This window comes from Acomys minous (genome assembly GCF_964271855.1).
Source record: "Acomys minous genome assembly, chromosome: 8".
In the NCBI taxonomy this organism is placed as follows: domain Eukaryota; kingdom Metazoa; phylum Chordata; class Mammalia; order Rodentia; family Muridae; genus Acomys; species Acomys minous.
In genome coordinates this window covers 102,793,926-102,806,425 of record NC_140489.1, presented here as the reverse complement: position 1 = coordinate 102,806,425, position 12,500 = coordinate 102,793,926, and the positions used below count along the sequence as shown (strand labels likewise).

The window sequence follows — 12,500 nt, the reverse complement described above, 5'->3', positions numbered from 1 at the left end:
ATGCTAAACTAGCTAGTAGTGGCCAGGGCAAGGTGTTCTGTATCCTATCAGCCTCAGGGATCTGGGACTCCACCGGGAGGATGACCTGGATCACCCCAAGCTTGCCCACAGACCGGGTGTGAAATGTCCCGTCAGCAGGCTAGCATCCCCAAAAGGCACATCCCCCATGCTTTGGGAGCGGGGGAGTTGAAAGTTGAGATTTTCTGTAAAGATTTGTGGTATACTAGAAACAGTCCCGGGAGCTAAAAGACCTGGCTTCTAGCTCTATGCTTGTCTTGTGTTCCTCTGGAGATGTTGGGGAGTCTCTTCTCCCCCACAGACCTGCTCCAACTTCGGTAAAAGAGTGCGGCTCAACTAAACGGCCTCTAAGGCACCTTTGAGCAATTGTGTTTGTGCCTTACCTACTGCTTGTCCTGAAGGCTGGAGCTAAGGGCCTGCATACACTGCTAGCTCTGTTGAGCAATCCAGATCTAGACACAGGCCTGCCTGCAGTGACAGATGCCAGACCAGCAGGCATCCGCTCCTTTTTCCATGTTTTCAATGCTTTGTGCTAGACTAACAATGAAGGGACAGGCACATCCCTGACCCCTTGGAACTCATAGCTTGTGACTTCCACGTGTAAGCAGGAGACAAGCCCAGGTCCCTCGCACAGCCGTCCCTAGGCCGCTGATAGTTCCCTTCCCTGAACTCAGGACTCACAGTCTACCTTGTGTACTGAGCACCCGAGGGCAGGATTCAGTCACTTATCCACCTTGCAAGTCACCCTTGGCCCTGGAGTCAGACAGACTGGCATGCAAACCCTGGCATGGCTCCTTGTGACCCGGAATGCTGTCCTCCCAGCCAGCTCTGTGGAGCACAACGCTCAGGCAAAGCTCTCCCCCCTGACTCGAAGTGCTCAGGTCTTAGCATTGTTTTTTTTAAGCCTTGTGGTTATCTGGGGGGTGGGGTCCAAACAGTGCCTGTGTTAAAGCCTAACCAGGCTGGGCTTGAGACAGACTTGGTGTGTGCCCCCTGCTCCTCCTCAAGCGTTGGCTCCTGCATCAGCTTCTTCAGAGTCACCGGCTCAGTGAGGGATCTCGGGTTCGGGGGGGGGGTGGCGGGCCTAGGAAAGGGGACACCGTCTGGCTCTGTTTCCATTGCTGTTGAAGGAGCATTGTTTTTCTTCCCGGCTACCTCCTGTCCACTCAGGTTGCTTGGGTCCAAAGCAGCTTTCCTCCATGTGTCTGAACTAAGCAGGGGCTCCTCCCTTGCTTGGATTCCTCCCCCTAGCAGAGGAAGCACATTTAACTCCCTGCCTCTATTTCCTTTTCTTAGCCCTGGCCCAGTCTTACATGGCAGCTTACAAGGAGAACCCTTTCCTCATTTTATGGGATGAGTCCAAGGCCAGACACATTGTCTCATGAGGGAATTAGAGCCCAGGTCTCTAGACTCCCAGACTCCCCAGGCTATGTGTCTCTCTCTGAACCGGTTCCTGAAGGCCCTAGGCAGAGTACAGGGACAGAAGAGGCCGTTGGGGAATTAATTCCCAAGGGTTTCTGCCCCAGACTTGTTCTGGAACCTCTGGTGGCTAGGTCCTGTCAGGGATAGCTAGAGGACTTGCCTGCTTGGGACAGGGATATAGCCCCATGATCTCTCTGGGGGACTTGGAATTGTCCTTCCTGCCTTGTGGGATGATATGTAATAGCAGTAGGCAGCCATGGGACACATTTTATAGGAGGGAGAGAGACCTGGTTCTCGTGGACAAGCCAGCCAGAATCTTGAAGGCCCCGAACAGCTATGTTTGTGGTGCATCCAGAGAGGGCCTCAGACCTAGTCTTGCTGTCCACTTAGAATCCCAGGGTGTTCACTTCCGCTCTTTGGCTTTGTAAGGGATAACTCACTCTCTGGGTCCAAGTGTCATCTTCTGTGGGTTATTATGGGAACGAGATGGAAGAGGACAGCTCAGACTATTGTACCATCCCTGCGCCCTTCCCCCCCCCCACCCCCCACCCCCGTACCAGCAGGTCTCCTTATGTGATAGCCAGGAACTTCCAGGCTACCCTCCCCCACCCCCTCCCCCAAAGGCCAGGTAGCAATGTGAGCAAGCTTCTCCCCCATCTGCTAGTGGCTATTGGATCCTGTCAGTGTTTGCCACAGCTCCCTGGCTTCCGCCTCTTGCCTGTGGCCACTGTCCCAGAGGCAGCCCTATGTTAGGTTCCTGTATGGTACAGTCCTGTCCCTCCCACTAGCTCAAGGACTCTTCTGACACTCAGAATATGCTCCATGCGGATGTCCGGTAGCATCAAGGGCATCCTCTACCTGACCCGTGCTGAGCTGCTCTGGAAAGAGGAAGGACACGGTGATTAACTTTGAATGCCACGTATTTTATCTGTGGCTCAGGTGTCCCAGGTGCAGAGCACGGAAAAGGGTGGCATTGTCCTTGGAAGGGGTATCAGGTTGCTCTCTGGCTGGGGCTTGGGCTGATAGGGCCCCTAGGAGAGGAACTGATCCAGAGCCCCTGACTGAGGAAAGGAGGTTGGGGGGGAGCAGGAGCCAGCAGGCTGTGCAGTGGGGGCACAGCTGCAGCCTCGTGATAGCTCTGTATGCAGCGGCATATCTTGGCCCTCTCCCAGAGACTGTGTATCCATCTCTAGCATGATTTGACCAAAGTGACAACCCAGGCTAAACTGACGTTGAAAGCTACACAGGAAGGAGACACAGAAAACAAGACCAGAACACCCCACAGTGAGGAGTCCAGCAGTCCCCAGATGGAGGGACGCACCCAGTGTGGAGGAGGAGGAAGCCTTGGGGCTGTGGTGGTGCCCAGCAGGAAGAGACCTCGCTTCTCCTATCTCCAGTTCTGGCCTGAACACTCAGCTCTACCACACGGCATTGGCCCAGGAGGAGGAAAACTAACTAGTTTGGGTTCTCCTTGATTGTTCAATTGAACCTCAAGTCTGCCATGAGGTCCTTCTCGGCACAAAGCCAGACACGAGAGGCAGACACCAAGAAGAAGGGAGTGCTGCCATGAGGAACACAACGAGATCTTAATTTAGGCCAAGATGGTGGCTTAGGATTGTTGGTTTCTCATCTCCAGAGTCAGCCCTGGAGAAACTACAGTGTCAGGAGGGATAGACAGATCTCAAGCAGACAGACAAAAGGACACAGACACCAAAAGATATCTTAGGCTGTTTGAGCTATGGCTGTAGGAGGCTGCCGATGTGAGGCCAAGAGCGGAGGGGAGGAGCCAGGCAAGAATGCAACCCAAGGCTGAGGAAAAGTTTGCCCCATGCCACCTGTATTTTTGATGAAACTGTGATGAGGCGGGCAATTTTACAAGTAGGTGTTGATAGGCCAGCAGCTCATGTCACTCCTTGAACCCCAGAGTAACAGTGTTTCTCCTCAAAGTTCCCAAGGGGAAACTCTGTCTCCAATTTCTGTGGTGACTTAGGTCCACTCCTTTCAGACCAAAGTGCCTCTCTCTCAACTGGTCTGTCAGCGGACAGTGTGTCCCATACAGGGACCTTGCCCAGGGGAAGCAAAGGCACTTCAGTACTCTTCCCATGAAAGAAAGAGCCCAGCAAGGGGACTGAAGAGATGGCTCAGAGGTGAAAGGCGCTGATTGCTCTTCCAGAGGACCAGGCTCAAATCTTAGCACCCACGTGGCAGTTCGCAACTGTCTGTAACTCCAAGATCTGACACCCTCACACAAACATACCGATGTGTATAATATAAAGGTTTAAAAACAAACAAACAGACAAAGGGCACACTGAGAGCGGCTACTTCGACAGCAGAGCAGCACAGCCCATGGACTGTGCAGAAATGTTATTAGCAATATAGACTGAGGACAAGGACTCTTGACAAGGAACAAACAGCGCTCTGAAGGACCACTGCCAGCCTCTCCTCAGGAGACAGCAGGGGACTCAAGATTAACAATGGAAAAGCCCAGAGATGTGGCAGCTGACAATTCAGGTCTCACAAGAGGGGAACAATAGTTTCAATAGAGAATTGGGGGAAATGATCATCTTCTTAAAAATACAGTAAACAAAGGTTTAAAAGCCATAGCTTTGTAGAGGCTCACAACATCCTGCAAGACAGGAGCAAGAAGGAAAATCTACAATAAAGAGTATCCAGGGCAGGTGGAGTGTAGCTTAGTGACAGAGAACTTGCTTAATATGTGCAGGTTCAGTTCTAAGGACATGCCCCACGCCCACATGTACATGCACAAACACATGTGTATATGTGTATATGTGTATATGTATATATCAAATATATATTTACATGTCAAATATATGTTTTATATATATTAAAGACAAAAGAACATGGCATATATATGCGATATGAGATTCATGGTTCCCCCCCCCCTTTTTTTTTCAAGAGGGAAAAGAAGATTGCCCACAGAGTTCTAAGAATCAGAGGGCCGTTAGGCTTTTTAACCATAGCATAGAATGATACTTTTTCAATTGTGAGGGGAAAAATCCTAAACTCAGAATTTTCTATCTAGTGGAACTCCAAAATTTGAATAAGTAAGAAAGATATTTTCAGATTTATAGACCTTGGGGAAGCATACTGCAAAAAGACAGAATGACTCCTTTGATGAAATGCTCACACAAGAAGAGGACAGAATCCAAGGGCTCCTTCAAGAGGTCTGAGAAGTAAAGACATCAGAAGGGTTTTTTTTTTTTTGCTGATTTTTAATCTTATGAATGCGGGTATTTTCCCTGCCTGTGTGTCTATGCACCAGTACATGCAAATGCAACAACCACAGAGGCCGGAAGGGGGAGGGTGCTGGGTCATTTAGAAGTGAAATTGAAGATGGTTGTGAGCTGACATGGAGGTGCTGGGACTTGAACCAGGGGCCTCTGGACAAGCAGCCAGTGCTCTGACTCACTGAGCCGATCCCTCTAGACCAATCAGATTTTTAAAAATAAAGACTAAGTGTCTTTTGAAGGAAAAAGAGAGCCCAGGCAAACAAAAGACAAACTGCACATTCCCACAGCTAGGGCCCAGGATCTAACTAAACTCTCGGAGCTGAGGTCGGGACCCTGTGTGGGAGCCACACAACCGAAGGTGGGAACGGATGATGATTGTCAGCAGTAAAGGTTTTTAAACATGCTGTGACCAAAGGGCAATTTAAAACCAAACACGTAAAGAATGCGAGGCATGGACTGGTCCTGCTCATCTGTGCTGCGTGCCTCGGCTCTGAACACACAACACACAGACTGTGCGCTACACATGCCACACAACGCCCACGAACACAGCCTGAAAGACTGTGTCTCAGATTGAGACTCATATAGTATGAATTGCAGTAGTTTTTGTTTTTTCTTTTTTTACTGTATACACAAAGTTTTCTGCTCTTAGAGAAACAATGTTTTAACTATGGATGCAAAGACGTTCAATATTTTCCCTCATGTCATTTCTCAGTATGTATCAAATCAGCATATTTGGACCAACAAACACATGCATCTTAGTAGCATGTAAATTTGTCCTCTTCTTTAATAAATAGTAACATTATGTGGAAAGCAAGACCTATTTTAATAATTTCTATCTTATGTGCATAGTGTTTGTCTGTCTGCATGAGGGCCTCAAGCCCTGGAACCAGAGTTACTGACAGGTGTGGGCTGCCATGTGGTTGCTGGGAATTGAACCTGGGTCCTCTGGAAGAGCAGCCAGCACTCTTAACCACTAAGACATCTCTCCAGCCTCCATTATAACTTATTGTTAATTAATTAATTAATTAATTAATTTTTTGAGACAGGGTTTCTCTGTGTAGCCTTGGCTGTCCTGGACTCACTTTGTAGACCAGGTTAGCCTCAAACTCATAGGGATCCACCTGCCTCTGTTTCCCCGAGTGCTGGGATTACAGGTGTGTGCCACCACGCCCAGCTAAAACCTTATTTTAAACTAACATTTTTTTCATGATTTAATGTCAGTGAGTGTACATTGTACACCTATTGCACTTTATATAAGTACGTGTGTGAGTTTGAATAAAAATGTCTTGGGTGGAAGGGGTCTGGAGTGGATGAAGTTTAAGGGCTCCTGACATACACAGTAGTGCCAGCAGGAGGGGTGCAGGGAAGAGAGGAACCAAAGTGGCACAAGAGACTATTGAAGTACTTGTGCTAATGAGAAACTACTCTAAATGATTTCTACAGGTTATCAATAGAGACTTTTGACTTCATAAGGGTAGTTGCACGCCAGGTTATGACCTTTCGACAAAACCTTATCAAGCCATGGAAAGCTGAAAAGGAGCAACCAGAAGGGATGGGAACGGGAAATATAAAACAAGGCGCTGATAAATACAAACCTGGCCATTATACAAACGGAATTGAGTGACATCATCGCTTAAAAAACAGCGACACTGGGCTGAGGAGATGGCTCTGAGATTAAAAAGCACTTGCTGCTTTTGCACAGAACCCAGGTTCTATTCACAGCAAGCACAGGGAGCTCACAACATCTGTAACTGCCCGACTAGGAGACACAGTGTCCTCTCCTGGCCTCTGGGGGATGGCATGCATGTGGCACACATACATATATTCAGGTAAACACTCATATAGATTTTTTAAAAAACTAAAAAAAAAAAACTTTACAAACCCCTAGAAACACTCACATGGCTTAAAAAAATGAGATCTAAAAATATTAAGAAGATCTAGCTAAATTGAAAAACATGTTGAAAATAAAGAAATTGAAAAGATAGTCTAGAAAAATAAGCTGAGTTTTGCAGTGCATGTGCCTGTGCCTGTGTGCACATGAGAAAGTGTGTGTGTGTATGTGTGTAAAAAGGAAGTCCACATTGGCTTCAAACTTGTAAGCCTCCTGCCTCAGCCTCTCAAATACTAGATTACGGTCATGTGCCGTAGTAGCCAGGAAGCAATCTTAGTATGCAGTAAGATAGAAATCAATGCCAAACATCATGGGGGACAAGAAAAGACATATTAAGCCAGTAAGTGAGAAAATGGGTAAGTGGAGAAAGCCATTAAGCCCACATAGCAACCAACAACACACTTAAAAAAATATAGAGACCGCAGCTCACAGAACACCATGAAGAGACATACAGATCAACAGTTGGACCTTGGACCTAGTTCACAGAGCTCTGATAGACTGGGAAATGGTATTCTCTGTCTGTCTGTTTCTGTCTGTCTGTTGTCTCTGTCTGTCTGTCTGTCTGTCTGTCTGTCTGTCTGTCTGTCTGTTTGCCTGTCTGCCTGTCTGCCTGTCTGTCTCTCTGTCTCTGTCTCTCTGTCCTCTCTCTCTCTCTCTCTCTCTCTCTCTCTCTCTCTCTCTCTCTCTCTCTCTCTCTCCCTCTCTCTCTCTCGTTCATGCTAGACAGGACCTTAGCTAGCTGAGGCTGGCCTTGAACTCGATATGTAGTTGCAGGTGACCTGAACTTCTTGATCCTCCTGCCTCTACCTTCTTAGTGCTGCATTACAGGCCTGTGCCACTATGTCTGTTTTATACCATGCTTGGGTCAGACTCCGGGGCTTTGTGAACACTAGGCAAGCACTCTGCCAATTGAGTTATATCCACAGCAGGCATTTTTAAACATCTGAAGTCAACAGAAGTTGATACCCAGAATATACTAAGAAGATCTGCAAATCTGTAAGAAACAAACAAACAAACAAACAAAAAACACCCTTAGACATTCCAACTGCTAAAATGGCAAGAGGGGACACTTTGCAAAAGGGAAACTAAAAGATTAAAGGCCTTATCAAGAGACATTCACACCCATTAGTCATCACTGCTGAGTAAATAGATCTCGGTTGGACTGGTGAAAGTCAGGGGCCTGGGAAACCCTGACTATAGATGAGAACATGACCACCGGCAGTGTCCCTCTCTGGTGGTGGAAGCACAGCCATGGTTGGGCTGTGTCACATTAAATATATGCCAAACGCGAGCCAGAGATGTCTGACTCTGGTGCTCATCCCGGAGAGACACTGACACAGGTGCGGGCAAGGCGTGGAGACTGCTTTCTGTATTTCTAGTGCCGTGAGCTGGGGACCCTTTCTGGTAAAGGCATGTGACTAACTCACCCTGGTTTGCCTAGGATCTCCTCGCTTTAGCACTGAAAATCTGCTTTTCTAGAATCTTCTCCATCCCAGACAGACCAGAATGGTTGGTCACCCTATGCTTGGCTGTGTCCCAAGCAGCACTGTGCAACACAGATGGAACTTAGAAACAGTATATAGTGAAAAATAGAAAAGAAAATATTTAACACATTGTCATTTAAGTAAACAAACATATGCTTACAGCAGTCCAAGCCTTGCAAGAACGTATAGGGCGTTTGTTGACCACACTAGAATGGTGGTGTGTGAGGGGAAGTTGGGAGAGGGAGAAAACACACATGCATGTGTACACACATACCAAAAAGGCATGAATGATGCCTCACAGGGGCCAACGAGATGATGCTCCAGAAACTGGAGCAAATCATATACTCAATGATGTGAGTCAAAAGAAAATTATACTTTGGGGAACCAGTGTGTGTGTGTGTGTGTGTGTGTGTGTGTGTATGTGTGTGTGTGTATGTGTGTGTGTATGTGTGTGTGTATGTGTGTGTGTGTATGTGTATGTGTGTGTGTGTATGTGTGTGTGTATGTGTGTGTGTGTGTATGTGTGTGTGTGTGTATGTGTGTGTGTGTGTATGTGTGTGTGTATGTGTGTGTGTATGTGTGTGTGTGTATGTGTGTGTGTATGTGTGTGTGTATGTGTGTGTGTATGTGTGTGTATATGTGTGTGTGTGTATGTTTGTGTATGTGTGTGTGTATGTGTGTGTGTATGTGTGTGTGTATGTGTGTGTGTGTGTATGTGTGTGTGTGTGTATGTGTGTGTGTGTGTGTGTGTGTGTGTGTGTGTCTTTTGATGTTCTTGCCCAGGAAGCTTCTGAGAACGTAAGCAGGAGAGGTACCTCGATGTGCTGAGAGAGGGTAAGCCCTGTGTAAGATGGCATCATTGAAGCCCTGGTGGCCTGGTTACTCCAGGAATACCATGAGATACTGGGGGGAAAGACCCTGCTGGCAACACCACGGACCCTTTTAGAGAGGTTTGGCCCGAGGTTTAGAACTCCCGAGGGTATTTCCTTTCCAGCGAGCAAAGGGGTTCAGATCTGGCAGTAGCCAGTGCTCGGCTCTGTTTCTCACTGCGTGGGCTTCTGCTAAGTGGAAGCTTCCCACAAGCACCCACCACCTCCTCCCAGGGTTTATGGCCAGCGTCTGCGCTCAAGGCCAGAGAGGGGTGCTTGACGGAAAGGCGCGAGGACAGGGACCAGATATCCTACCTCATCGAAGTCAGCCACATCCTCACAGCTTTCCAGGACCCGGGAGTGGAAGGACTGCCCTGTGGAGAGAGGACTCCTGTAGTCAGACTTGGCTAGCGGAGGAGCTGGGGACTCACCTCATCCCGAGAGTGTCGGCACAGCATTGGACACCGGAGCTATGCGCCTCTTTCCAGAGTGAGGGGAGTCCTCACACAGAACTTCTTATTTGACCTTTCCGCTAACTCAATTTTATAAATGGGATGCTAAAATCTAGTAAGGCCCAGGCTAGTCAGGGTAGAAGAATGGACCTGGGGCTCTTTTCTCATCTCACCGCTTACCTGGGCGCTCCCTTGGTCTCCTTCTACAGCCCCCAGCCCTGCTGCCCCCGCGGAAGCCCAGCTGATAGGGTAGTGAGGCTGTGTATACTGGCCAGGCTTTGCAGAGTCTAGCCCCCTTCTGTGACCACAGCCACAGCCACCCCCGTGCAGGCTTTCTGGGGGCAAGAATAGGGCTCAACTTCCCCTAAGTCTTAGGGCCAAAGGGGACTGCTCTGGGAGAATTTCCTTAGGTGCCCTGTGTAGGCCCAGGTGACTCATGGGACAGCCCCTTGGGTGACCTGCTCCTTTGATACCCTTCATTTGGGCCCTCAAGCAGCCTGGCCTCTACAGAGTGACAGCCAGCCAGAGCAGGCTGAGCACTAAGTCTAGGCCAGACCGGCATGACACTGTGAAAGTCTGCAGTTAGCCAGGAGGACTCTGAGCTTGCGGAAAGCCCTCCCCCCTCCCCTTTTTTTTTGGTCAAGCAGCACCACCGCCTGCCTCTGCCTCCTGGTTAAAGTCGAGCGCCACCATTCCTGGCCTAATAAAATCCCTCTCGCATGGTTTCACTTTGTGGTGTTGATGATTTCCTCTGGCAGGTTGAGCCCAGTGCATCAGCGGCAAGTTACACCAAGGACTGTGACTGCTGACTGCTGGTACTGAGGGTGGCCAGCAGCCAGGGCTGGTAACTCTGAGGGGGGCTAGCAGTCTGGGAAGCACAGCCCAGCGGAGAGCAAAGGGGAGCTTCCAGGAGTTGCTCTGACTTGAAGCTTCCCAGTAGCTGGTAGTTTGGTAGGTGGGTGGCGCGGGTGGGGGTGGGGGGTGGGGGGTTGGGGGTGGGATGGGGTTTGGTTTACTAGGAGCAGGGAGATGCTGGTACAGATGTTACAGAGCTGTGGGGACTTTCGGAACGCTGTCTCTTGGCCTGCACATGATTTCTGTCTGAACTGAGCAAAAGAACCTTCAGCCAGCTACTAACCCAACCAGGCAGCTCTTAGGTGGCTCCCGACACTTGGCCAATAGTCTTTCTTTAGCCCACTCTGACCCCCTCCCCATCCTGCGCTCCCCCCCCCTTGCAGAGAAGTCAGGCTCGGAGGCTTCTTCCCTGTGCTCTGCGCACGGACCCTCCCTTTCTGTTGGCACATGTAATAGAGGGTTTGCGATGGACATGGATGTCTCAGATCACCCCCCCTGCCCCCCCCTGACATCTACGCACTTCACTCGGGACGACTGTTAAGTGACGACTGGCTGAACAGACCTAGACAGTCTGGGCCAAGCTGCTGGAAGAATCAAAGGAGCAGAGGGTGGGGCAGGTTGAGGGACATGGGGTGGCAACGAGAGGAGGGGCCCACTGGTCCAAACCACTTCGAGAAATATTTGCTGGAACTCTTGGGGTACAGGACCATGGGGTCTCTAGCTAAGAAAGTAGACAACACCCACACAATCCCACCCTCAGGGGATCGTAAAGGTGAGGCTCCGGGGTTGGGACAGACCCCAGTCAATGTCATATAAAACCTGCCCAAGATACAAGTGTGGGTGATGTATAGAAACGGTACAGTCAAGGGAGGGGGCCTCCTGTGCAGAATGGGATGCGCCCCACGAGAAGGATTGTAATTTGTAGCAGGCAGAAACCAAGCAGGTGAAGTTAAAATTATTATACTATTAACTTCCTATTGAAGAAAAAGTAGCATTATGATAGGGCCCTGTTTCTTAAGCAAAAACAACCCCTCAGTGATATATACACATATTTTGTACAGCTACACGGAAAGATCGCAACCACTAAACAGACGTCTCTGTGCAACAAGGAGTAGACACGGCAAGCACATACATGCTTCATGTTTTTATTGTATGCTATGTATATTATATATGGACTTTTAAACTGTTTAGGTTTTTTTGGTTGTTGCTCTCTTGTTTTAAATCCTCACCAATTTAAGCCAGCGGGCTATCTTATGGAAGGCTGCCCCCAACTTGAATTCAATCCTGTCTGGGAGTTAGTATGGATTGTCACTAGTGGTCATGGCTGGGTGGCCGGATGAGTTGGTACTGGGGAAACCAGCTGTTCTCTCCCCTCCCAGATGATCTGAAGACCCTGCTTGGTTTAGCCCCGGGCCGAGGAAGGCTGGGATGAGCTCCTCTGGCCCCCGCCATGTCAGCCTTGGCTGAGCTTGTTTCCATTAAGAACAGACTCTGGTTTTCTGGCCTCATCTGTTGTTTTTCAAACAGTGTGACAATGTAGTCCAGCCTGGCTTTGAACTCTCAACTGTCCTTCAGGTGTGAAGCCGCCATCCCCTGCTGGCTCAGCCATTCTCTTCTGTTTAATAAGAGATGTTCAGGGCCTGAATGGCTTTTACGACACAGAATATAGAGCTGGCTGCTGATCAGGAAGCGTGTGTGTTTGTGTGTGTGTGTGTGTGTGTGTGTGTGTGTGTGTGTGTATGTGTGTGTGTGTACGTGTGTGTGTGCACATGTGTGTGTGTGTACGTGTGTGTGTGTGTACGTGTGTGTGTACGTGTGTGTACATGTGTGTGTATACGTGTGTGTGTGTGTGTGTACGTGTGTGTGTGTGTGTGTGTGTGTGTGGCACAGGGACATGTAGAAATGGTTGCCTGCTGCATCTGGGATAATGGCTGCAGTGCAATAACGCAGGGAAGTCATATGCAGAGAAAGTGGATGGGAAACACACAAGACAGGAAAGAGTCTTCAGCACTAGCCAGGGATAATCTAAAGCAAAGTGGGGGGAAAAAAGAAAAGGCTCCACCATGCATTTGAGGGCAGCCAGCAGAGGAGGGGGAGGCATGAGCAATGGCATCTGAGCTTTGTGCCTCTGTTAATTTTCCCCTCCGGCAACACACGCCATATAACTGGAGAAGCAGGTGAGCACAGTTGTGCGTTGGTCTTCCCCAAGGACCCACTGCTCTGAATAATCAAAGGCCTTTTCATCCTGCAGGTCTGAA

The 12,500-nt window shown here is 49.0% G+C and overlaps 1 protein-coding gene across 2 annotated transcripts in view; it reads right to left on the bottom strand.

Moving 5' to 3' along the window:
* OTOF (otoferlin) overlaps positions 1-12,500 on the bottom strand; it is a 98,828-nt gene that overhangs the window by 69,631 nt on the left and 16,697 nt on the right. For both annotated transcript variants that reach the window (XM_084791721.1, XM_084791720.1), the window contains exon 2: positions 9,251-9,309. In XM_084791721.1, the coding sequence (XP_084647847.1) occupies positions 9,251-9,309 (59 nt within the window). The remainder of the gene's footprint in view (positions 1-9,250; positions 9,310-12,500) is intronic.